Genomic DNA, 27,703 nt, shown 5'->3' with positions numbered 1-27,703 from the left:
GATTCTGTGTTGCTTGTGAACTTCGAAATCATGGAGACACCAGCCACTCTCACAGTTATCAGCGGTGGATCCTTCAAACTGGGTATACCAACTTTGTACGTTTTGTGATAGAAACAGGAGGAACAGCAGTGACAGAACGTGGCTTTGGGTCCTTAGTTGTGATGGGAAGAATTTCTGAAACAACTGCTATTACCGATATGGGGTCCAGTGCTGCTGCCATTTGCCCCTGGATCACAGGTGGCAAAGTATTCTGTTACAATGGAGATGCGAAGGCATAATAAAATAAATAAAATTAGAGATATAAAGAATTATAACTTTTTACTAGTTAAAATTTAATCCCTGATATCAATAATTATCATTTTAACTAGTGAAAATTTAATTGTTGAAATCAAGAATAAACATATTTAATAGTGAAAATTGAATTGTTGATATCAAGAATTCATTTCCGTCGGATTAATAAAAGTCAATATGGTTTGCCTATTGCCTCTCCAGGATATAAATTATGGATATCAAGGATAATATGTTTTTACTGGAAATTTAATTGATGATATCAAGAATTCAATTTCTGCAAGTGATGATGTCACTGTTATCAAGAATTAACATTGATACTAGTGGAAATAATTGCTGATATCAAAAATAGCAGAAATATAACTCCTAATATCATTAAAATTTTAACTAGTAAAAAAAGATATTATTGATATCAAGAATTCATATCCTCAGAATGAAAAAAAGTCAAAACGGCTTGCCATATACCGGTGATGATCCGATTCTTGAATCATGAACGAAAACGGCTCTAGCAGTGGGCGTGTGTACGGTAACTGATGCTCTGCTCGTGCTCATCGTCAGTTCTCTTTTCACAGTAGTTCAGTCAATGTACTGTTCGAGTAACTGAATAACTCGGGATATGGGTTTAATTCGAGTCTGAGGGACTGTCAGGCACGTTTATAAACCGATTAATATGGATAATTCGTGGATTGGTGCGTACTGGACACACGAACCGTTTCAAACGATTCAGTTCGATTTTGTGAACTGGCTCGACCGATTCACTAAGAAGATCCGGTTAAATATAACGATTCGTTCGCGAACCGGACATCACTACTCGCTTGCCAATCGCTATTAACATAAAAGAAGTTACCGCTAGAGCCATAACACAGCTCTGGATCTTCTGAGGTGAGATAATTTGTTTATTCATATAATTATAAAGAGACAGCTTGTTAAAGCAACATTTACATGGTCATTTCTGTATTGTTTTTCATTTGGTACAGCCTTATTTGTGCGTCTTTTCTGGCATCTGCTAACAGACATAAACATTTAGCCTAGCAGCAGGGTTGCAAGCCATTCTGAATGACGGAACTGTCCCGTATTTAACCCACACTTTTGTCCTGTTAACACAGGCATACGCCGTGTGACCATCCGGACAATAAGTGAATTGAAAATAATAGATTTTTAGTCACATCATTGTTTGTTTTTTGAACGTTTCAGGTATTGTCGCTACCTTTTTCTCAAGTAGCACGTGTGCTTCTTAAGGTGAAATATTTACGTGCACATAAAAAAAAAAAAAAAAAAATTAGGGGCTCAATGCAATTTTTTTCTCTCCATTTTTTATTATATGCTTTAGCTAAATAAGGGGATATAAAGAGACATTTACAAGCACAATTATTTTATATACCAGAATGCAGAAAGTAGCCTACACAAGGTTTTTAAATAGTTTTGCTTCAGACTCTGTTTAAAAGGCTTATGTGATTATTTATAGTCCTATTAAACTGTATGTACATTTGGTAACAATGGTTAGATTAGATTTAACTTTTTCGTCAGTGCACATGTGGGTACATGGCAACGAAATGCAGTACATGGGAAGAATAAATACAACATAACATTAGGGAAGGGAGGAGAAAAAAACAAGATGCAGAATATGGTCTTTTGGGAGTACAGTTTGAGAACAGGAAAAACACCTCAGTAACAAAAGCACATAATCAATACACCATAAACACATGACTTTGCAACAGGGGAGAGGAAAAGGGGGGTGGAGGTAATCCAGCGCAGGCAAGCAGTCATCCGGTCCATCAGCTCTACAGTGCTGGTCACAGACCCGCTTGTCAGACTGGCGGTACAAAGCAGCGAAGGATGAAGGATGGGGGGGAATTCGCATCTGGCGCCGAGTTGAAAATTTTGAACTTTGGCGTCAATTGGCGCCGCGTTAACAAATCAAAAACCTGCTCAGGAGTCACACTCAGACGCATGTAGAAAGCAAGAGTTTGAAGCGAAATTGACGCGTGTCTGCGGCGAAATAAGATTGCGATTGTTTGGTCTTGGGGTGAGTAGCCGCATTCCAATTTACACGACTACTCTCTTAGTCCATTCTGGGGCCGGAATCACAAAAATCTTCTTAAGAAATAAATTGAGAAATTTCTTAGGATAAATTCCAAGAAGTTTGTAAGAATGTTCTTAAGTGCAATTTTTTTAAATTCTTAAGTTCTCAAATCTTAATTTTTTTTCTTAAGAAGAAAATAACAGCCGTTATCTGAATGAATACATGACGCACTGCTAAACTCACACTATTGTCTTCTTGTGATTCCGGTAAATTATGATGACTGTCTGAGCTTCTCCCTGTACAGACAGATACTAACACATACGCAGAAAACATATCAGAACTTCAAGGCCGCCTGGCCCTAGCTAGAATTTTATCAGTATGGTTTGTTAAGCCTGGTTCACACGGCAGGATAATTAGGCCGATTTTAGCCCCGATTCACCCCTTCCGACAATCTTAAGGATGCTCCGATTATCGTAAAATAATCAGATCAGATATTCCTGCCGTGTGTGGTGTGTTAAGACTGCTCTCCTCTGCTCGGAAGGACGTCAGGACCGCTCCGATCTCAAATCGGGGATATCCAACATGTTGGATTTATTTGGCCCAATTTCTTCTCGTGTGTGGTGTCCCCCGAGGACAAACGATCACGGAGCCTGTGGACTGTGGCGTGTAGCCAATCAGAAAGCGAGGTGACGAGGCGGCGAGGAAGTACCGGGAAACAAAATCAAAACAGCCGGCAGCATGGCGCACCAGAAAGTCCGGTGGACAAATGAAGTCGATGGGCATAACTACATCCACAACTGCAGTCCACCATAGTACATGGAAACGAATATATGAACGTTTATTTCAATGGTAATTAATCTGTTTAGTACGTAACGACATTTCTATGAGATAAAACAACAACTCACCTCCATATCATGATGTAGCAAGTATAGTCCATGCTCGCGTTGTCTCCACTTCTTTGACCATTGCCTTTACTTGTTTTTCTTATGTTTTTTTTTTTTTCGGTTAAAAACAAAGCACAAACTATGGCCACTGCATCCTCTTCGTCTGCCATGATTGTTTACTCTGAAGTCACGTTTGATCTCGAGGGATTGGGAATGGGAATGGGAACCTGGGAATGCTCGGGAGTCAAATCACACCACACACTGTATGACCAAAACTGTTAGACCAATGATTTTTTATCGCCATGTGTGGGGTCTCTCAGGTTTGGAAAATCGGCCGACAATTTTTAAATCGTCCCTTGTGAACCAGGCTTTACACACACACTATGGAAGTCATCATCTTAGAGAGCAGTAGTACAGCATAAAGCAGGATTCTTTAATATCTCATAAGCGCACATAAGGTTACACATTTCACTCTTGCCGTAACTTTATTAATAGTAAAACAAGAAATAATGTAATAATATAATTAATATCAATCTGAAGGATATAGCAACTCGGCATCCACACATTCAGTCCCCCGTTTTAGACTGATGTTAGGGTAAGGTCTACTAAATGAGGTCAGGGGTTGGTCAACTTAAGCAGGTGCATATACTTAACAAATCTGGTACTGTCTTACATTTCTAGTAATAAACACATTATTTTGTACAAAATACTTCCCATATACATTCTTACTTCCCATATACATCTACTTACCTAATCCCACAATTTTTGCACTTGCATTAGTCTTTCTTCACAAAAGTCTTTTCCAGTGAATCATTCTGTGTGTCCCTCTACCTGGAAAAGTGTCCTCCATCCATTCATGCTTTCATCAACATACCTTTGTAAATACCTCTTTTCCTACTACAGCTACTTCACACTTACCCTCTAAAACAAAACATTTATCCAACAACCTTAAGACTAAATTTGCATATTCATTAACCAGATTCAACAAATCATTAATGTATTATGGAAGAAAACCGCATGCACAATAACTAATTAATTTTCATGATCCTTTAGAAAGAAATTTGCCTTATTTGTTTTCTTTTTACATGTCTTCTACTATGATGAATTTTAGTTAATTTGGTCATATCGAAAAATAAACTCATTACAATAAACTTATATATATTATTCTCTGGAAGCCGGGCTGTTATTGCATTCCTGACATATGGTAGACCCTCAGTCACCTCACAGATACCAAATACAGACATTGCTTATAACCTGAATCCCAGTAAAGATACCCTTTTTTTATGAAAATCTATAATTTCTGATCAATGGTGCAATGAGAGGGATTGAAAATCCAATATACCCTTTCACTCCAAACTTAAAGACCATTTTGCTGTTAAAAACACAATGGTGATCTAAACAAAAATAAACAAACCAAACATAAGACCAATATTGAGCCATCTTTAAAAATAAAAATAATCATAATCATTATTTCCTTGAAAACCTAGAACAGTTCATAGGTTATTACTTAATGCGGCAGCCTTTTTATTAAGTTTTACTTTCACCACGGATGCATGTATTTTTATATCACGACATTACTGTTAATCATACTCAGTTATATGCCTTATTATAAATTTTTTATGCAAATCTTGTCAATTAACAAACCATATTACTGTACTCAAACTAAATTAACGACACATTCAGAAGCAAATCTTCAGTACCTTGTATAAAGTCAATTAAGTTCTCACTGGTTTGTCAGTTAGAAATGCTTAAAGGTCAGCAACCTGATCAGTGTCTTAAAAACCTTTCATTCATGTTTGTCATTTGGCAGTTATATTAATTTACTAAATTGTTATAAACCAAAAAACAGCAGACCTATTTCCCAATACTATTACTAAATGAACAATACTATTGCTTAGTTCTAAATGGCCAAATATTCATTAAAGAAACATCCTCAGTTTCTGTAAATCTGTTTTGAAACCGTATACATTATCAAAAGCCCTGTCAGTGTTCACAATATTAATTTGATTTGACTTGACCGGTGTTCTTAAGCAGCTCCATAGAGCCTATTACAATTTTGTTGTTTAAATATTAATTTTGCTGTGCTATTTAAATTAATTCAAACCTCTTGTTACAGTATTCCTCCATCAATGGTTAGCCAGCAGATCCAAAAGTTTTTGTTCAACTTATCTCTTCTACATAACCCAAACTATTGTGTCACTCAGACCTCGAGGACCCACAAAGCCTTACAGCTCCTTTTGCTTTTAACCTATATTACATAAACAGGATTCACTCCTTTGTCTTCACACCAGCCTTTCTTTATGTGAGGGTGATCTCTGGATAATTTGGTTAGTGACTTAGCCAATGTGTCACTGTTTCTCTGCCATCAAGTCCAAAATATTATTTACCATTTACCATTCGAATAACAAAGTGTTAACTTGTTTAATTTTAGACCCTCAGTTGAATTTAGACATGGGTTTAAACCCATTATGTACAGCAATCTTTAATTTCACAAATCCAAATCAGATAAACACTTTTACACACATTAATACAGAGAGTGATTCAAATCAGCATTATAAAGGAGTCGTTATTACAAGTAGCAGACAGAGCTGGATAACCAATCCACTTACAGCTTGTCCCATGTTCTGTATTCTCTTTTCATTAGATACACTCAGAATTGCAGACTTCTGTAAAGCCATTTTGCTTAACCCATCTGTGTCGGGTCTCGGGGCTAATCACCTGTCTTTTTGGTGTGGGTGTGTGTGTGTGTTGGGATGGTTTGACAGCTCACCACGTCTGCCTGTTGTGTTTTCCCCGCCTCCCTTGTTCCCCGTTGTTAACCGTAATTGCTCGCCACCTGTTCTCTATGTCCTTCTAATTTTTCCCCCTTTATTATTCCCTGTGTTTCTCTGTCTATTGTCAGACTGTTGTTATTCGTTCCAATAGCTCCGATCATCTAGCAGCTCTTGTACTCACCCTGTCGTGTCTTGTCCTCAGGCTCCAGTGTGTTTGGCTTATTTCTCTGCTCTAGTTCTTACAAGCCCATAGCTCCTAGTAGCTTCAGCTGTTCGTCCTGTCACTGCGAGGGAAGCCTGAGTAACGTGACTCATCTGCTATTCATCCTGTCACTGCGAGTGAAACCTATGTAACGTGACTCATCTGCTGTTCATCCTGTCACTGCGAGTGAAACCTGTGGAACGTGACTCTTTCTTCTCTGTCTCCGCTTTGTGAATAAAGCCTTGAGTTTACCCGCACCTGAATCCAGCCTGATTTCTCCTGACAATCTGTAATGATAAAACACTCATTCCTAGGGCTGGGTATCGATTCAGATGTTCCAGATCGATTCGATTTCGATTCTCGATTCCATTTTCTATTAGAGCTGTAATCGGGCCTTAAAAGTTAAGCCCGACAGGACCCGAGCCCGACAAGTACATTTTGATTGACAGCTTTTTAAAAGCCCGAACCCATTTACAAGCCGACATTATTCAAATGTATGCACGCATGCAGCTCTTTTGCCTTTTGTCAGGAATGAGTCATTTATACATGTTTTATCATAATTTATACATAACGTAATAGGCCACTTGGAAGTTTGAACAAAGAAATAAAATAAGTCCTCTGTAACATCATAATATCTGAGCACTCTATAAATAGCATAGGCTCATTTAGCATATAAATAGGCCAACGCACCAATAAAAACAAGTCTTTCTTAAAAAATGTAATTAAGATAAAATCTAAATTAAGATGGGTATTTGGCAATAATGAAATTAATTAAGATAAAGGCTATGCCGGATTTGCTTCGCCATAGCAGCTGACATAATAAAAGAATAATGCCAACATTAGCTCATATAGCCTACTCAGTCTACATTATGCATTTAAGACTCAATTAATATTTAGTTATTATTTGAAAAACATTTACTCACCAAGATTAGGTAAGGCCTACGTGTTTTTGTGGAGGAAAATGATTGAATCCACTGTAGATGTCTTCAGCGCGTTCCTGCGCTCACTGATGGTGCGTCCAGCAATATAACCCTCTGGCTCATTATTCGAGGATTCTCATTATAAACAAGGTCAAAACTTTTCCAAACCTCAGACTTTGCTTTAGTTGCTGGTGTTACCAAAACGTAATCGTCAGAGGCAAGCCTCCGTTTCAACTACTCAGCATACATTTTTGCATCTTTCTCGCGCTAATCGAAACACATTACATGACCGCTCATTTACCGCACAAGCCCGAGTCCGTGTAAAATGATATAAATGAAGCCCGAATCGAAATTGAGTCCGATCGGGTCCCGTCGGGTTCGGGCAAAGATCTTAACCTCTATTTTCTATACTCGATTCTCGATTCAAGTCAATGAATATAGATTTAATACAAATACTATATGTATAAAAAAGAACCGTGAACAGTCCACAACATTATCGTCGTCGTCTTGCTTACAAAATCTAAAATGCTTCCATACCTCTGACTTTTTATCTGAAGGTGGCATCAACGTCGACAAAGCACCTGAAACCCTTTAAGCCAGTGGTTCTCAACCTTTTTTTCCAGCGGGCCGAATTATTGTCCAAGTAAAAGTCTCGCGGGCCGCACGCACATTACGTCACCAATACAAACCAACCTGATTTATAATATTATAGCCTAAATATTATGATATCTAATCGATTAGATTTATTGAAATAAAATAATAATTCTACTACACCTGATTCTGTCGGGAGCTGAACAATTTTGTGAAATTCGGCTCGATGAAGTAACGGCACAATGAAGTTGCGATTGTAAAAAAGCCTTTCCGCATGAGCAATCCGGACGCAGACACGGTCAGCGCAGACGCGGACTTCTTCCATTTATACTTCCGAAAGCGCACGCTGATGGTCCGCTCTGCAACAAACATGCGAACAAATAATTGCCCAGAATCATTGCAAATCGCTGTCTTTATATTCTTTATTGACGGATTACACAGGTTCGACTGGCAATGGGCTTCTTCACACTGCCTGAAAATGTGAAATTGTGCTCTTGAAGACTACTGACCACACGCACCTGTCCACGCGCTCGTCTGCTCAGAGTCTCGGCACACACTCTTCGATGGCAATTTTTACTTCACGCCTTCCCAGCGGCCCATAGCGGACTCGCGGACGCAGAAAGTATAAGAGGCTTTAAGATGCAGATACTATTTGTTTGAACTTCAAGTGAATTGCAAAAGTTTTGTGTGTGTGTGTGTGTGTTCAGCATATGTTGGGCCGCATTTAAATTCGTGATGGGGCGCGAGTTGAGAACCACTGCTTTAAGCACTGACTGAATGAATGACGGGTTCGTTGGTAACATCGCACAAGGCACATAAGAGGGTGACATCTAGTGGAGAAGATTTGTAATTAGATTAACGCCAATCTTACGTTTAATGTCTGCGGAAATAAATATGGGAAAAAAACGATTCATGGCCTTTGAGAATCGATTTAGAATCGACCACATTTTAAAAAACGATTAATCGAAAAATCTATTTTTTTTACCCAGCCCTACTCATTCCAGAGGTTAGTGACACAATCGAAACATAACCGGAACAGAATCGTCCCAAAAATATATAATGGTCATCCTCATGCACGCACATACTAGACACACTAATAGTGATGTGACCTTCAGCCAAGTATGGTGACCCATACTCAGAATTTGTGCTCTGCGTTTAACCCATCCGAAATGCACACACACAGAGCAGTGAACACACACACACACTGTGAGCACACACCCGGAGCAGTGGGCAGCCATTTATGCTGCGGCGCCCGGGGAGCAGTTGGGGGTTCGATGCCTTGCTCAAGGGCACCTAAGTCATGGTATTGAAGGTGGAGAGAGAACTGTACATGCACTCCCCCCACCCACAATTCCTGCCGGCCCGGGACTCGAACTCACAACCTTTCGATTGGGAGTCCGACTCTCTAACCATTAGGCCACGACTTCCCTAAATATTGAATTTATTTAATTTATTCAATAATATTGAAAACAGCTCCTATTCAAGGCTTGCTTTTGATGCAAAATCTGAAAGATTTTAACTTTTTAATTTTTTTCAAGATTTTAAACATTTTTCTGTAGGTTTTACCTAGACTCTTATCTAGTTCTTCCAGAATCCGGTATTTCCTGCAGCTTAGGAAAGGTGCACTCAAGAACCATGAGAGCCATTGACAGCACCTATTGTTGTTAAAACATTGAGACAGGTTAATCACACTAATATTTAATTTTACATCTTCAAACAATCATGCTGATATTACTCAGTGAATTTAGATGTTACACACGTCCAATCATTTTAATGTTCTGCTACTTCTGTAGCCGGAGCCATCAAGCTCTGTATGATGGTGGAGACTAAAAATAAGACCGATAAGTTAATGGTCATAGAACAAACAGCAATACAACTGTTTAACTATTCAAAATGATTACCTCTATAGCTCTGTATTATGATTTTAAAGACCCCATGTCTGTTCAACAATTGCTCCTAAATTTTTTATTAGAATCTCTTATTTCTTAAATGCATTGGGCAGTTGAACATTTAACTACCAATTGCCCTCTAAATGCATTAAATCTGAACTCCTTTTATCATGACCTTTAACATATTAGTGTCTGATCTGACGGAAACACTGTGCTTTACTATAAATAGTTTATCACTTAAAACACAGGCTCAGATAACAGCATTTTAGCTGACTTGGAATGAGAGAAAGAACTCAGGATTCAGGACTGGTAGCAATGCATTTTCATTATTTTTTTTAATAATTTCTTCCCAGCATAAAACTTGTCAGAAATTACAAGCATTTTCAAATAAACATCTTTATATTTGTATTTTACTATATTTTTGCAACTCAAAAGTTTCTCAAAGTTCTTTGCAGTCTTTGTCATTACTTTTACATTGTATTTGTAACTTGTATTTATTCATTCACTTAATTCTGGTCATGGCTTTGGAAGTACAACACTGATTTTAAATCTGTCAGGCGTGGGGCTGTAACGATACACCAAACCCACGATTCGGTTCGTATCACGATTTTTGACCCACGGTACGATACAAACCTCTAATTGGGGGGGGGGGGGGGCTTTGACAAAACAATTCAAAAGATATTTTGAGGAAAAAAAATATATTTTTATTAACCCTTTGGAGTCTAAGGGTATTTTTGGGGCCTGGAGAAGTTTTGTCATGCCCTGACATTTGTGCTTTTTTCAGTTTCTTATAAATATCTAAATGGGTAAAGTCTAATCTTACTGTAATCAGCACAAACTGGGCTATAATAATATGTGAAATGCATACATGTACATGATTGTATTTTTGAGAAAGAAAATGTTATGCATGGTTAGTGAAAAACTAAAAATGTTAAAATACTTGAATAAGGCAAAAAAAAAAAACACATAGAACAATGGTTCCCGGGATTTTTGAGAATTTTTCTTTCTAAATTATGTGAAAATCATCTTGTTTACTCACTCACAGAAAACAATATATTGATTTAAATTTTCTAAGACACTTTTTGTTGGTAAAAGTCATATGCGAGTAGGCGTCAACTATCATGAATACCATTGTGATTTACTCCTGAGAAGACAAAGGCCCTCATAATGAGCTGCATAATGAGCCTCTCAGTCAGCTGTGTGTCTGAGAGGGAGGATTGACAAGAAAGAATGTAACCCTTACATTCTTATTATTATCATAATTATCATTATTATTATTAATGTTGAAAAGAGCTGAGAAAATTTTTCAGGTTTTTTAGGGTGGATAAATTAAAAGAACACCATTTTTTGTTACATTTGTTACAGTTACATTTATTTGTTACATTTATATTATTTACATCAAGCTTTTGAATGGTATAGTATTGCATATTGTTATTGAAACTTCATACTATTTCACTTAATTATACATTTAGTCAGGAATTATAGTTTGGAAAAAGTCTAACTAGTAAAATGTTTACACGTTATGTGAAAACTAGTACAAGTATATAAATAAATATAAAGAGACTTACTCATGTTTATGATCTCTGCTGAATAGAGGACTTCATTCTTTTTTTTCTGAGGAAATACATTTATCAAATCCTCAACCACATCACATCTTTTTGGGGTGAATTATGTGTTATTCCTCTCATCGCGAAGCAAACAGTAAAATAAAAAGAACTTGAAGAACAGTCTCGCTGCGTTGTCTTCTGTGTGGGCGTATTCAAGCCGCGCGCTTCAGTTTGAATCTGAATAGCGCGTCAGCGAGGGGGCGTGGTCACATTAGATATAATGAAGGGAGACATGAAAAACAGACATCGCGTTGTTTTCATATGGATTACTTTATCACAGAATATTTATTTTCGGCAGCACTTGTTTAGTTTAAAAGTAGACATGTCAAGCTTTCTATAGATAACTCTCTCATGTCTCTTTGTTGAGTATTCACGGAGTTACAGTTCATTTTAATTACGTGTTTGTACATGATGATCAGCGCAGACAAAGGCTGCAGACAGCACACCTTGTTTGTTATCTTTATTTTATAAGTGCACAAAGTTTTGTTATTATGTCTGTATCCAAAAAAATGTAGACCCTTTACAGATTCGATTGATGTATTGCTCTTATCTGTATGATTAAAACTGAAAGTGTAATTTAAGTTCTTTTCAGGGTTATCAGGAGAAAATGACTCATAACGCGTATCCGCGTTAATCGACTCCTTCAAACGTATTTTATAATGTTAACTTCAAATAATACTTATAGTTATTTAAAAATGTGGTAGCGTTGGATCTGGACAGGAAGGATAACTCTAGGAGGGGTGTGTCGCGATTCTGCCTTCTCACATCGCGATACAGGTTCGTGGACCTGCGTATGGCGATATCGATTTTATATCGCATATCGTTACAGCCCTAGTCAGGCGTTATCTGACCCATATATGTTACTTCGTGTCATGTCTTCAAAGTTACTTTGAAACCCCCGTTTATGTTACTTGTTTACAACATTATCATCTTATCATTATCATTTCTAGCACAATGCCTTTATGTACAAATGAACATTTAGTTTGCAACCCTCTACTCACACCTTGGCAATATAATCGCCAGTGGCTATTAAAATTTTTAGCTTACTCTCCAGACTGACTATTTTACACACACACACACACACACACACACATATATATGATTCCAATCAGCTTATCTTTATAAAATGGCACAGCTTCTTAAATCTTAGCTTCTTAATCAGTGAGTCAAGCATTATATTATGGTATTAAGCACTATTTAATGATAGGACTTTAGTGATTAGGACTAAAACTTGATAACCATGTATGAATGCATATTTGTCATTTTGGATTTCTGTAAAAAAAAAAAAAAGTAATAGATCATATTAATTATTATTAAAACATAATACTACTAATTATTCTACTGTCATACTAACAATATAAAATGAATGCACTATGAATTGATGAGCTGCTGGGTTCATGAATTTTAATCACGTTGTCTGCGTTCGGTCAAACTGATTTGCTGAAATCAAAACAGGGACGGTAATAGATGAGCACCAGCCAATGAAATTGCCATTTGCGCTTTAGCTCCACCCACTACCGGAGAAACTGGCATATCTTCTGCTTGTTCGAAAAAGTTGAATAATTCTAAATGAACTCCATTATTTTGACTGGAAAATACAACAAAGAATATAGTTTACATGTAGCGCATCGATTAAGCTTGGTAAGACTCTCGCTCTCTCTCTAAATCATGCGCCTTCACACAGAGTTTACAGTGCGTCAAATACAGGTGCACTGTGCGTCCATTGAGATGAACTGAAAAAGTACAGATTGCTTGATGGAGAGAGAACTCTGAAGTCCTCAGTCAGTGTTCAGTGAGTGAAAATGTGCTAATCTTAAAATAGCCTTGAACACACACTAGCGAGTAAAATGAAACTCTTTTTTTTTTTTCAATCCAACAGTAAAATGAATCTTTTGCCCAGTAAATATAGAAGTGACAAATTTGTCACTCAAAACATGTCTCTGGTAATTTTACAGCTTGAGCCAGAGTCATGGTGGAGGCCAGCATGAGATAAAAACAACTGCTTCATTGCAGTCAAAGCAATCTTATCTTTTAAAGAAAACAAGCTTCTAAATTTTTCCAAAATGCTACTGCCAATTTGGGTGTCTACAGTCTTTTCACCAACCCATAATTCTGTTCAATACCCTTGTTAGGACTTTCAACAATTATATAGAAACTAGAACAGATGTTATGATATCAAGGAATCAGATTAAATCATCACTCAGTTATTTCTGGGATGATTTTTTACCAATCGGCACATATATTTAGAAATTTTTATCTATCTGGTTCTTTCTTTGTTTAAAGCCAATCAGGTTTTTGTTTTAACTTTTCAATCAGAATCGAAGCTCAGACTGACCATTCTTTCAATGAATTCAGAGAATATTTTTAAAGTTGGAGCTTCAGAGCCAAACCGTTTACAGCATTTGCTCTCTTCTGTTTCATCATGTCTATCAGGGCTGAGCATGTTACCTAATTTGTCAGTCATATTTCTATCATAAACTAAAAAGGGATTGAGGCGGCGATCTTACCAACAGCACTTGACTTCTGCCTGATGAAACTGCAAAGTATATTCCATAATTTCCATATACTGGTCCAATCCAATTAGTGTCATGAATCAAAATTTTAGCTCTTTCGGGGTTCTTCCTGATGCATCCCAGATCAATCAATCCTTTCCCTTAACCTATGTATCTATCTGTATATGCGCATATAGATGATCACTATCTATATTCAACTCAAATTTATTTTGGATACTCTGTTCCCTAACCACTGACCTGACCTATTTCCTAAGCTCGGGGGCAGCCCTTTCTGTAATGGTGGGCTGTCGAGAGTTGGAAGAGCGAATTATGACTAGAGTACTCAGTACTCTTAATGGAGTTCGTAGGCCACTCTGCGTACAATTCAAAATCAACAACAATTATACCCTGACAGAGGATACTAATTGCGTCAATGCATAAGTCAAAAATGTTCTGATTGGTTCCAAAACCTAGATAAACTCTCCAAATACGTATATCTGATACGCTGGACATTGGCAGTTGAGCGTTTATCCTGGGACTGTCTCCCTGTACAGACAGAGCTTCTCCCTGTACAGACAGATACTGACACACATATGCAGTTAAAAGAATCAGTCTCTCTAAACCCCTCCTTTCCGTGGGCCTTCACTGCTGTGATTGGTCACATGGCACAGTCCTTTGTGATTGGTCCAGAGCCGTAGCGACATCTCTGTACTAATCAAAAGAAAATTCCCTCACAGCATAGGAAACAGCATCTTCTCGAAATGATGTTAACCTCGTAGAAACTTTACTGTGTTTGTGGGCAGGCAAGTTGGCGAACTAAAATATGGGTGGACAAGCAAATGTGTTACTTCATGACGTAGAGCCGAAACAGAATATCTATTGTGCATTGTCGGCTTCACAACTTTGTAGATGTTTATGATCACATATAGCTACATGACACACTGCATGAAAGGTAATAGTCTAAAAGGAATAATATGGGCACTTTAAGTAGAAGTACAGATATCTTACCAGAAAATGACTTTGGTAGAAGTTGAATTAACCGTTTAGAATTTTACTTGAGTAAAAGTCTTAAGGTATGGGATATTTATTGTACTTAAGTATACAAAGTTTTTTTTTTTTAATCTTAAACGTAGTTAAGTATTGAAAGTAAGAGTACCCGCCCCACTCGTCACATACCCCCATTGCCCCTCTCAGGCATGGGGGTACCCACGAGACTGCGCTCTAGTCCCCCCCCCCCCCCACCTCCCTCCAGGGGGACCGCTCACAGTGGCTGCGGCAACCTTGGGGGTATGGACAGACAGACGAGGCGAGAGAAAAAGACGGAAGGATGAGGAGCGACAGAAATGAGAGAGGACAAAGAAAAAAAGAAATTTTTTTCAGTTCCCAGACACACTGCCACTCGGCCCCCCACCGGCTGTGTGAACTCTTCCGCAGTGCCTGGCGGCGGCACTGGATGGCCCTCGAGGGACGGCACAACACTCCTCCGCTGCCCGATGGACTGCAATGGCTCTTCTGCTTTCGGGCAGCCGGCAGGAGTCCCCTGTTCCCTGCTCCTCCTCATTCTAGTGAATGGCAGCAGGCTCTGGCCTACAGGCAAACGGATGGCAGCCGCCCCTCCACATCGCGGTTCATCCATTCCCCCGCCAACTCACTCCAGCCCACCGCCTTGAGCGTCCATGGCGGCAGACTGCTTCACCCTGATCGATGGCACCGCGGATTCACCACAGCGGCGAGGGATCTTGGCCAGCGCGTCCCTCCTTCCTCCTGGGTTTCTGCACCAGAGTAGCAATATAAAAACTCTATAATCACGGGAAGGAGGTGGAAACCGGCAGACATTCAAATAAAGCTTTAATAATAAAATAAACACAAAACAGCGCGACAGCCCCTCGTGGATGACTGCCGTGCACAAACAAAAACCAAACACAAAATAAAACCCAGGCCTGGTCCTCTCTCGTCCTTCACTGTCGTTGCTCCTCTTTTATCCTTCAGATCTCCTCCGTGGGACTTGAGACCTCGCTCCATTCCCACGGCTCTCGGCCCTGCCACACTCATAAAACACAGCTTGAGTAGCAAGAGTTTGTTTAGTTTCAACTCCTTTTACCCATTTAGTATTTTTGGATAAGAATAAGAAGCACTTCATCTGTGTCTTTCATTCCAACATAAGCAAACAATTCTGGTATCCGCATCTAAAAAAAGCATTTAGGTGTATTTAGGCCTGTTGCCATATTCGATAAATCAATTAATCGCACAATAAAAAAAAAATTTGCTCATATTTTTTAGAACGTCTCTCTAGAGTGACCAGCTTTCCAAATCGCTCGGGCAGTTGCGCTCCTGAGGCGTCTGTCGTTGCTAAGCATCCATCAGCTGTGATCTCCGTTACAACATGGAAATTTCAGTAATGGATTTCCACCATCGAAAAACCCTTGCAATAACAATATTGAGAAGCGGTTCTTCTGCTACAGATAATATCTCTTTCAGTAATTTAGGGGCTACAGGATATAATAAACATGTTGTTGGTTTAGATACAGTGATAAGTTTATTTAGATCTTCCGGTCCCATAGTAGTTGTAAAGCACTGCAGTTTATCTTTGGGTGCGATGGATGAAACTGAAGTATTAGACGCTGTAGAATCTACATTTGTTATTGTATCCTGTTTTCTGAGTATGATGGGGCTCATGCTTATAACAGTAGCTTGGTGGAGTAGACTTATTTAGACCAATATAATCATTTGGTTTTAGCCAGGATATAGTCAAGCAGAGTACATCAAAACTATTATCTGTGATTATTTCATTTAGAATAAATGCTTTCGGTGTGAGTGATCTAATGTTAATGCCCATAGTTCACCCAAAAATCAAAATGATGTCATTAATAACTCACCCTCATGACGTTCCTAACCCGTGAGACCTAGTTCCTAACCCATTTATCTTTGGAACACGGTTTAAGATATTTTAGATTTAGTCCGAGGGCTCTCAGTCCCTCCATTGAAGCTGTGTGTACAGTATAATGTCCATGTCCAGAAAGGTAAGAAAAACATCATCAAAGTAGTCCATGTGACATCAGAGGGTCAGTTAGAATTTTTTGAAGCATCGAAAATACATTTTGGTCCAAAAATAGCAAAAACGACGACTTTATTCAGCATTGTCTTCTCTTCCAGGTCTGTTTTGAGATAGTTCAAAACAAAGCAGTTTGTGATATCTGGTTTGCGAACGAATCATTCGATGTAACTGGATCTTTTTGAACCAGTTCACCAAATCGAACCGAATCGTTTTAAACGGTTCGCGTCTCCAATCAGCATTAATCCACAAATGACTTAAGCTGTTAACTTTTTTAATGTGGCTGGCACTCCCTCTGAGTTCAAACAAACCAATATCCCGGAGTAATGCATGCACTCAAACAGTACACTGACTGAACTGCTGTGAAGAGAGAACTGAAGATGAACACCGAGCCGAGCCAGATAACAAACAAAAGATGGAGTCGTTCTCGAGTCAAGAAGGTGAAATTTTGGGTGAACTATCCCTTTAATGCCCAAACTTTTAAAAATAGTTTTTGTTCATTTATTTTAAATTTTTTTGGTTTAATCACGATCAGATTTTTATAGATCCTACAATTTATATTTTGACCTTACTATTCAGGGAACAGACACAGTCTTAATAGACTGGACAGCCCAAGTACTTATATCATTTAAGCTGGTCAGCCATCAGCTGTACAACAAAACCCATCAGCAATTATTTGAGAATTGGCTTCCTAGTCATATGTAGCGTAGTCTCCTGGAGATATTGTTACACAGGAGTTCTGCTATGACTCTGGAACTGGGGTGCAGGCCATCAGTGCGAAAAAGCCTAGGGTGCTCCCAGGAAAGATTCCAATTATTAACAAAGAACAGTTTCTGTTTACACAATGACAATAACCATTCATTTAAAGCAAAAATTCTATTGAACCTTTGGTGTCCTTGTCGATGTGTTCTACAGATCTCTGCACTAGTGTTAGACTGCGTTTTGATAGCATTGATAAGATTTGTATATCATTTTTTTTTCCTTTACCAAATGTCATAGCTTGTCCTGGCACGATGATTGTCGTCTCAATCAGGCTCCAGAAGTCCCTTTTCAGTGTCTCCGTCTGCCGCAGCGTGGTGTTGTTAACCTCGGAGTGTAGCAGGACCGCTCCAGGTTTCTCGTTGGCCTTCAGGATCGCGGGTATCTGCACAGAAACATCAAGAACACGAGCACCAGGGAAGCAGTGAGTGTGCACTTTATGTTCGCCTAATGTAGCACGGACGTATTGGACGATAGAGTCTTTGAGAATCACATCGGCACATTCCATCTTGAGGAGGGGAGCAAAGTAGTTCCAGATGGAGACAGGAGGTGGCAGAGGGGGAGAGGTCGTCGCCTGAGGCCTGGCTCAAATTTTCAATATTGGATCGGATTGGTTTTGAAGAAATGGTATCATTGCGTCCCTACATTTAAAGCCTGTGTTGCTGCCACTCACTCAATGTTAGTGTTTATAATGGCCGTGCCGCTACCCAGAACTCATGCTTATTATATCGGTCACATCACATCCCGCAGTGTAACAAAATATTATAGAAATCAAAAAAAATATTTAAAAAAATTAATTATTTTTATTTATTCATTTTAGATGTTTATATTTGGAAAAGCTGTGCTTCCTGCATAAACCTGCCCATGTTGGTTATAGCAGAAGCTTGTTTGCCATACACATTTACCTTGTTTAATTTCTTAATTCAGGTTACATATATTTTGTTCTATTTGTGTTCACTCATTTATAATAAGACTAATCAGACTCATTTTGAATAATAAAGTTTATTGTTAAATTGTTAAATACCTGGCCTCCACAGCCCTGTGAAGGCTGAAAGACATTCTATGGTGAAATAGAAATATAAATATTTTAAGTTAAGCAATATTGCATGATGTGTGTGAATTAATGAAAGCATCAATTTGATAACGGATGTATTTTTTTTAATTTGGCAGATCTGCTCCTCCAACTACACAGCAATTTACCAACAGTTCAGTTCCTCCCACAACAATTAATGAAAGGGTTTATGAAAGAAAGCTGAAAACATGACTGATCCAGAACCCTGCAAAATAAAACTGGAAGGTACTGAAGAACAAATAGGTTTGTGTATATTCTTCATTCTTCACTAAGTTTATAAAAGTTAATGCATTACTTGGCGTACTGGCACTTGTAGTTAAAGGCATTAACAGTACATAAGTCACTAATGCTATCAAAAATGGCCCCTTCAAAAAGAAAAGACATACTGTAAAAAATGAAAAATGAATAATATGAGCCAGTATTGTCTTCAACTGTGTTGTTTTGAATAGTTTTTTTTTTTTTTTGACTTTTAGGAATTACAACTGCAGTCAGGGGTACAAAAAGTAAAGTAAATAAACAAACATAAAAATACATATACATAATCAGTGACAAATTTAAACGTAAAACAAAAATGAGAAAATGTTTACAGATTGAAACAGCTTTCTTATTTTTCAGCCCCAATTTTGTGCTATCTTTCTCTTAGTAGGCTAAAGTAACCAATTTTTTATTTTTTATTTTTTTTTTTGTGCTTAAAGGGTTAGTTCATCCAAAAATGAAAATTACCCCACATATTACTCACCCTGAAGTCATCCTAGGTACATATGACTTTTTCTTCTTTCAGAAGAATCCAGTTGGAGTTGTATTAAAAATAGTCTTTGATCTTTCAAGCTGTTTAATGGCACTCATACGTCATCTGCCCGGAACTGCTTCCATTTACAACAGTGAGCACAAGCTACATTAAATATTACATTTTGAATATGGATATTTTTCTTACAAAACAGCATCGATTTGTTACAGGAGTCTTTTGTTCACCCCCTGGAGCCGTGTGAGACACTTGGATAGATGGGCACTTTTTCTTTAACTTCTTTTGGACTGATGCATGCAATACCGCTGAGTGGCATTAAACAGCTTGAAAGATTGCTTCACATAAGTTTTATATCTGTTAATTATTTGTCGGATATATTTCACATATTTATACCTTTTTATATAGATAATATTGTTTTATTTTTATGGAAATAAATTAAGTTATTTTTAATGTAACTTGCATATATTTGCATTAAATCAGCCTGGCGGTGTGACAAGACCTATCCCACGATCTGAGATGATAGGAGACATGAGACTGTGTTCACGAGAATGAGACGAGATGAGATTTTTTTTACTTTTTTATTTTATTTTATTTTTTAAATCCTCAATGATGAAATATATAGGGAAAAATAGTATTTTATTAAAATGTAAAAACACAAAATGCAAAAAAAGTAGGTGCATTTTGAAATCAACTTGTAGTTTATTAAACATCTATTTTAATAAATTGTATGCAATTTGTAATAAACAACGTGTAAACACTGCAAAATGCTTTGCCACAAACTCAACTGACAGGAAAGTAATTGCACAAATTCTAAATAGTGTGTGTGTGTTTTTTAAAGATTTTCTATAAGCCTTTTCTTTTAATAAACTTTTTTTCTTTAATTTTAGACTTGATAGAAGAGAACAAAGAGATTGAAGAACTGATTAAAGAGGGGGAGAACCATCATGTCAAAACTGAAGAAGCATCCTGGAGATCCTCCTTGACAATAAGAGACAAAACATGGCCTGAGTGTGAAACAAAAGCAGTTAAAAGCAGTAAAAAAATTTTTAGACCACATTTCCTGAAGGACCACCTCAAAGTCCATACTAAGGACAAGACTTGCGTATGTTATTTATGTGGAAAGAGTTTTAGTCACACGGGTGCTTTAAAGATACATCAGAAAAGACACAGCGGTGTGAAGGATCATGCTTGCTCTGAATGTGGGAAGACTTTTTTTACATATGCTGCTATGAAAGTGCACCAGACAGTTCACACTACAGAAACACCTTACAAGTGTTCTTACTGTGAGAAGAGATTCAAACGGCCAGACTATCTGAGAATACATGAAAGGATCCACACTGGAGAGAAACCATACACATGTGAACAATGTGGGAAGAGCTTCAGACTAAAAGAAATGCTTAATCGACACATTGATATTCACAATGGAGAGAAGCCGCACACTTGTGAACAATGTGGAAAGAATTTCACACAAAAAAGTAACCTTATCAAACACATGAAAAGACACAGTGGAGAGAAACAACACACATGTGATCAGTGTGGGAAAACTTTTGTACGTAAAGGAACCCTTAAGGACCACATGAGAATCCACACTGGAGAGAATCTTCACACATGTGATCAGTGTGGGAAAACATTTGTGTTTAAAGGAAACCTTAAAGACCACATGAATATCCACACAGGAGAGAGGCCATACAGGTGTGATCAGTGTGAGAAGAGTTTCAAACAAAAAGGTGCCCTTAATGTACACATGAGGATCCACACTGGAGAGAAGCCACACACATGTGATCAGTGTGGGAAGAGTTTCAGACTTAAGAAAACTCTTAACGAACACATGATGATCCACACGGGAGAGAAGCCATATGCATGTGATCAGTGTGGGAAGAGTTTCAGACTTAAGAAAGCTCTAAGTGAACATGTCATGATCCACACCGGAGTGAAGCCGTATGCATGTGATCAGTGTGGGAAGAGTTTCAGACTTAAGCAAACTCTTAACGAACACATGATGATCCACACTGGAGAGAAGCCATTCACATGTGATCGGTGTGGGAAGAGTTTCACACAAAAACAAGCCCTTGATGTACACACGAGGATCCACACTGGAGAGAAGCCATACACATGTGATCAGTGTGGAAAAAGTTTCTCACAAAAAGGAGCACTTGATTTACACATGAGGATCCACACTGGAGAGAAGCCGTACACATGTAATCAGTGTGGAAAGAGTTTCAGACTTAAGCAAACCCATAATGAACACATGAGGATTCACACTGGAGAGAAGCCATACACATGTAATCAGTGTGGAAAGAGTTTCAGAAAATGTGTTTTTAAAAAACATCTGCTTACTCATTCTAGAGAGAGACTAGAAAACTGTGACCAAAGCAAAATAACATTTCTAAAGGACCACTTGAAAGCTCATACAAAGGAGAAGCCTTACATATGTTATTTATGTGGAAAGAGTTTTAGTCAGATGATTTCATTAAAGATACATCAGAAAAGACACATTGGTGTGAAGGATCATGTTTGCTCTAAGTGTGGGAAGACTTTTTTTACATATGGTGCAATGAAAGTGCACCAGACAGTTCACACTACAGAAACACCTTACAAGTGTTCTTACTGTGAGAAGAGATTCAAACGGCCAGACTATCTGAGAATACATGAAAGGATCCACACTGGAGAGAAACCATACACATGTGAACAATGTGGGAAGAGCTTCAGACTAAAAGAAATGCTTAATCGACACATTGATATTCACAATGGAGAGAAGCCGCACACTTGTGAACAATGTGGAAAGAATTTCACACAAAAAAGTAACCTTATCAAACACATGAAAAGACACACTGGAGAGAAGCAACACACATGTGATCAGTGTGGGAAGGGTTTCTTAGACAAAGGAAACCTTAAATACCACATGAATATCCACACTGGAGAGAAGCCACACACATGTGATCAGTGTGGCAAAAGTTTTGCACATAAAGGAAACCTTTTCAAACACATGAAAAGACACTCTGGGGAGAAGCCACACACATGTGATCAATGTGGGAAGAGTTTCGCAGAAAAGGGAACCCTCAATGAACACATGAGGATCCACACTGGAGAGAAGCCATACACATGTAATCAGTGTGGGAGGAGTTTCATGCGAAGAACAACCCTTCACAGTCACAAGAAAACCCACAGTGGGGAGAAGCCGTACACGTGTGATCAGTGTGGGAGGAGTTTCAGACAAAGAGGAACCCTTATTGCACACAAGATAACCCACAGTGGAGAGAAGTCCTATACCTGTGTTCAGTGTGGGATGAGTTTCGAACAAAAAGATGGACTTCATGATCACATGAAAATCCACACTGGAGAGAAGCCCTACACATGTGATCAGTGTGGAAGGAGTTTCACACAAAGAGGAACACTAGATGCACACAAGAAAACCCACAGTGGAGAGAAGCCATACACATGTGATCAGTGTGGGAAGAAATTCAAACGTAAAGAAAGCCTTCATGATCACATGAAAATCCACACTGGAGAGAAGCCGTACACATGTGATCAGTGTGGAAGGAGCTTCATACGAAGAGTAACCCTTTACAAACACAAGAAAACCCACAGTGGGGAGAAACCGTACACGTGTGATCAGTGTGGGAAGAAATTCAAACGTAAAGAAAGCCTTCATGATCACATGAAAATCCACACTGGAGAGAAGCCATACACATGTGATCAGTGTGGAAGGAGCTTCATACGAAGAGTAACCCTTTACAAACACAAGAAAACCCACAGTGGGGAGAAGCCGTACACGTGTGATCAGTGTGGGAAGAAATTCAAACGTAAAGAAAGTCTTCATGATCACATGAAAATCCACACTGGAGAGAAGCCATACACATGTGATCAGTGTGGGAGGAGCTTCATACGAAGAGTAACTCTTTACAAACACAAAAAAACCCACACTGGAGTGGAACAGCACCAGACTGTTCACACTACAGAAACACCTTACAAGTGTTCACACTGTGACAAGAGATTCAAACGGTCAACACAACTTCAAATACATGAGAAGATCCACACTGGAGAAAAGCCTCATCACTGCCATTCATGTGGAAAGAGATTCACTCAATTATCTTCTTTAATCTGTCATAAATTACATGTGTGCATGTCTGAAATTACAGTAATTGGATAAAGTTCTGATCCTGTACATCCAGGTGCTAGGTACGGCTGCATCAAGTAATTATTTTGTTCAGAGATTATTCAAATGATTAATCTTTTTGTTGATTATTTCACAGATTAATCAGTACCTCCTCAGAAGTCATCAATACACCAACTGGCTCAGAAATGAAACACAAAAATAAATGGGAATTTCAACAACATATAGGAGGCTAAAGTATTCATCTACAAATTCTTGTTAGTGGCAATTTTGAGAACACTGAGGTTTGCAAGAGTTCATTATAAAGTTTTAGACAAATTTTTTAAAACATGAAGGCATATGTGTTATATTGTGTGTGTGTAAATTAATCTCTTAGCGCTAAATGCTAAGAAGGTGGCCACTGGGAGACCACAGACAATTGTGATTCATTACAATTAGTGCTGCACAATTAATCGTATTGCAATTGCAATCGTGATGTCAGCCTGTGCGATTATATGATGCCAAAATGTTGCAATTACATTAAATAAGTGTGGATTGAGAACACATACATTCTGAGAACACTTGTGTGCTTAGTGAGGAGACCAGAATGAAGATGGATGCCGGGGAGATCTACACTGATCTGGTGTATTTCAAAAGGCAATGGCTACTGTGACGTTCTTTTCAACCACTACAGACCTGTGGTAAAGCAGGACAAGTGAACCGTTTATTAGATTGACTGTGCACTTTGTCGCCGAGGAGATTGAATTGAAAAGTCACTGCCTGCAAACATTGTATTTCCCCGACAACCACACTGGAGAAAACATAGCCTTGGGCTTGAGTGAGGCACTGGCTGCGTGGGACCTCTGTGCAGAGCGTCAGGTCACCATCACAACAGACAATGGCACCAACATTATCAAAGCGGTAGAGCTTGATCAGTGGACTAGAATCCAGTGCTTTGGGCATAGACTTCATTTGGCCATTGGTAAGTAAAATTGATTACATATTTTGTTTATACACTACAGCACATATTTTAAACAACCGTATTTTTAGTGAAAGTGAAGATATGTGGCCAAGTATGGTGACCCATACTTGGAATTACTGCTCTGCATTTATCCCCTCCTAAGTGCACACACACAGCAGTGAACACTCACCCAGTAGGCAGCCATTTATGCTGCAGCAGACAGGAAGCAGTTGGTGGTACTGTGCCTCTCTCAAGGGCACCTCTGTCATGGTATTGAAGTTGGGAGAGAGCGCTGTACATTCACTTCCCCCACCTACAATTTCTGCCGGTACAAGACTCGAACTCGCTACCTTAGGGTTACAAGTCTGACTCTAACCATTTGGTCACGACTTCCCCCTAAACCCATAGTTAATTTTAAGAGCAATTAATAATGGGGTTAGGGACAATTGTACCCATAATTTATTAATGAAATAATTTTAAATACAATGTATCATTCTGTGTGCCACAAAACATACTAGGAGTGGTCTATTTCATTTAGGGTTAATAATTAGCATTAAATATATAACAGATGGATGAGTGTTAAAAACAAATCTGCCATATCTATTTGCCTACTACTCCAATATCATTCATTAGGCCTGGAGTAGTGATGATTTACATTACATTTTCATTTAGCAGACTTTTATCCAAAGCGACTTACAAATGAGTACAATGGAAGCAATAAAAACAACAAAAGAGCAATGATCAAAGTACTATAACAAGTCTCAGTTTAAATACAGTACACGTAGCAAGGGCTTTTAAATAATATAATAAAAAGAAAACGGATAGAATAGAAAAAATAATAGAGCAAGTTAGTGTTAGAGGTCATTTTATATATAATTGTATAATAAATAAAAATACAAAAATTATTATATAAAAAGATTAGAAAGGTACTTAATTTTTTAAAGATTAGAATTAGAATAGTTAGTGCTAAAGTTAGAGGGTCAAATAAAGATGGAAGAAATGTGTTTTAAGCCGATTCTTGAAGATGGCTGAGGATTGAGTTGGGCAGGTCATTCCACCAGCAGGGAACATTTAATTTAAAAGTTTGTGCTTCTTGGAATGCCACAATCAAGCACATGCACTTGCAGAACGCAAGCTTCTGGAGGGCACATAAGTCTGAAGTAATGAATTTAGGTAAAGGGGTGCAGAGCCAGTGGTGGTTTTGTATGCAAACATCAATGCCTTGAATTTTATGTGAGCAGCTATTGGTATCCAGTGCAAACTGATAAACAGAGCAAATCTTGCTGCAGCGTTCTGGATTAACTGTAAAGGTTTGAAAGAACTGGCTGGAAGACCTGCCAAGAGAGCATTGCAATAGTTCAGCCTGGAGAGAACAAGAGCTTGAACAAGCAGTTGTACAGCATGTTCCGAAAGAAATGGCCTGATCTTCTTGATGTTGAATAAAGCAAATGTGCAGGACCGGACAGTTTTAGCAATTTGATCTGAGAAAGTTAGCTGATCATCAATCATAACTCCCAAGTAGAATGAGTTATGGTTGATGTGCCTAAATTGATGGTGAAATTGTGATGAAATTATGGGTTTTCTGGAACCACAAGCAGTTCTGTCTTGGCAAGGTTGAGCTGAAGGTGATGGTCCTTAATCCAGTAAGAAACAAGCTGAGATGCGAGCAGCTACTGTCAGATCATCAGGATGGAATGAGAGCTAGAGTTGAGTGTCATCAGCATAGCAGTGGTATGAAAAGCCATGTGTCTGAATGACAGCACTTGATGCCATGTAGACAGAGAAGAGAAGTGGTCCAAGAACTGAGCCCTGAGGCACCCCAGTAGTTAGATGTTGTGACTTGGACACCTCACCTCTCCAAGATACTTTAAATGGCCTATCTGATAGGTAAGACTCAAACAACTGGAGTGTGGTTCCTGAGATGCCCTTTGTCGGTAGGGTTGACAGGAGGATCTGGTGGTTAACCGTGTCAAAAGTAGTGGACAGATCAAGCAAGATAAGTATGGAAGATTTGGATTCTGCTCCTGCCAGTCTTAGTGCTTCAACAACTGAGATCAAGGCCTGTTTAAATGATGAGGGAAAAACACCAGTGTGGAGGGATATGTTAATAATGTGAGTGAGTGCAGGTACAACTGCAAGAGAAAATGTGCTTGAAGGAGATGAGAGTCAGTCAGTTTTTATTTATCCCCTTGGGGAAATTAATTTGCAGCATACTCCCACAGACATCACAATCATACATTTAAAGCATATACAAGTTAACGATCACTGATTTAAAATTCAATCTAATTTAAGCTGTTCAGACCAGCTGACCATCAATCAAGGCTAAAAGAAGAATTTAAACATCTAATTGCTTGGGGGATGAAGGATTGTTTGGACCTGTTTTTAGTGCATCGAGGAACACAATATCTTCTGCCGGATGGTAATAATTCAAATGCGTCTGAAAGGGGATGCCTCTTATCATTCACAATGATATTAGCTTTACTCAGCACACTCTCTTTATATATACTCTCTATACTTGGTAACTTAGTTCCCAACATTTTACTTATCATTGTTATTACATTCCTCAATGATTTCTTCTGAGCCTCTGAAGCATTTCCATACCAGCAGCTCACACAGAAAGTCATAGTGTTTTCTATAAAAGCCCCATAAAACATCAAAAGCAATCTGCTATGGACGTTAAAAGAGATTAATTTCTTAAAGAAATACAACCTTTGTTGTATCTTCTTACTTAAAAAGTCAGTCCATACATCCCATTTAAGCTTATGATCCAAGACTATACTGTTGACTGGCAAAAGCAGAATAAATGTAGGTATTTTTTCGCTATTATCACAAACACTATCGTGAGCTATTTAACAATACCGTGAGCTTTTCCACAATATCGCAATAAATATCGTACCGTGAGGTCAATATCGAAATTGTATCGTAACGTGAGATTTTGATATCGTTTCATCCCTAGTTACTACTTGTATTTGTTCCCCATTAATAAGTGTAGAGTGGGTTGTATCCTTTTCTTTCATTCTAAAACCAATAACCATCTCCTTAGTTTTGGAGGCATTTAAGAGGAGATTCTATTTCTCACACCAGTTCAAAAAGAAATTCAGAACAGGGCCATGCTCTTCCTCTCCATCATGTAAAAGACTCACTATGGCAGTATCGTTTGCATACGTAATAATGAATCTGTTTTTAAAAGCACTAGCACAAGAGTTTGTGTATACAATAAATAATAATGGAGATAAGACACATCCCTGAGGTGATCCCATCGAAGTAATCATTTTGTCCGAGATAGACTCTCCTAACTTAACCTGCTGACTTCTACAACTAAGAAAATCAGTCACCCAAATAAGCATCCTA

At 38.3% G+C, this 27,703-nt stretch overlaps 2 protein-coding genes across 5 annotated transcripts in view; both read left to right on the top strand.

Annotated features, from left to right (window-relative positions):
* Nucleotides 1–27,703, top strand: part of LOC132159610 (gastrula zinc finger protein XlCGF57.1-like) — a 114,036-nt gene that overhangs the window by 4,776 nt on the left and 81,557 nt on the right. The gene's annotated exons all lie outside the window — the stretch shown is intronic.
* Nucleotides 822–23,742, top strand: LOC132159608 (zinc finger protein 721-like). Of its 3 annotated transcripts, XM_059569163.1 has the most exons (6): nucleotides 822–1,170; nucleotides 18,652–18,796; nucleotides 19,027–19,049; nucleotides 19,317–19,434; nucleotides 20,186–23,477; nucleotides 23,552–23,742. In XM_059569163.1, the coding sequence occupies exons 2-5, from the start codon at nucleotides 18,742–18,744 to the stop codon at nucleotides 23,446–23,448; spliced, it is 3,459 nt and encodes a 1,152-aa protein (XP_059425146.1). In that variant the 5' UTR covers nucleotides 822–1,170; nucleotides 18,652–18,741; the 3' UTR covers nucleotides 23,449–23,477; nucleotides 23,552–23,742. The 3 variants fall into 3 exon arrangements, with proteins under 3 accessions (XP_059425146.1, XP_059425147.1, XP_059425148.1); XM_059569164.1 differs by lacking the exons at nucleotides 19,027–19,049; nucleotides 19,317–19,434; XM_059569165.1 differs by lacking the exons at nucleotides 822–1,170; nucleotides 19,027–19,049 and having other exon boundaries at nucleotides 18,681–18,796; nucleotides 19,335–19,434.

The sequence above is a fragment of the Carassius carassius genome, chromosome 16 (genome assembly GCF_963082965.1).
Source record: "Carassius carassius chromosome 16, fCarCar2.1, whole genome shotgun sequence".
In the NCBI taxonomy this organism is placed as follows: Eukaryota; Metazoa; Chordata; class Actinopteri; order Cypriniformes; family Cyprinidae; genus Carassius; species Carassius carassius.
The sequence above is the reverse complement of the archived record's forward strand: the minus strand, read 5'-3'. Positions and strand labels throughout refer to the sequence as shown.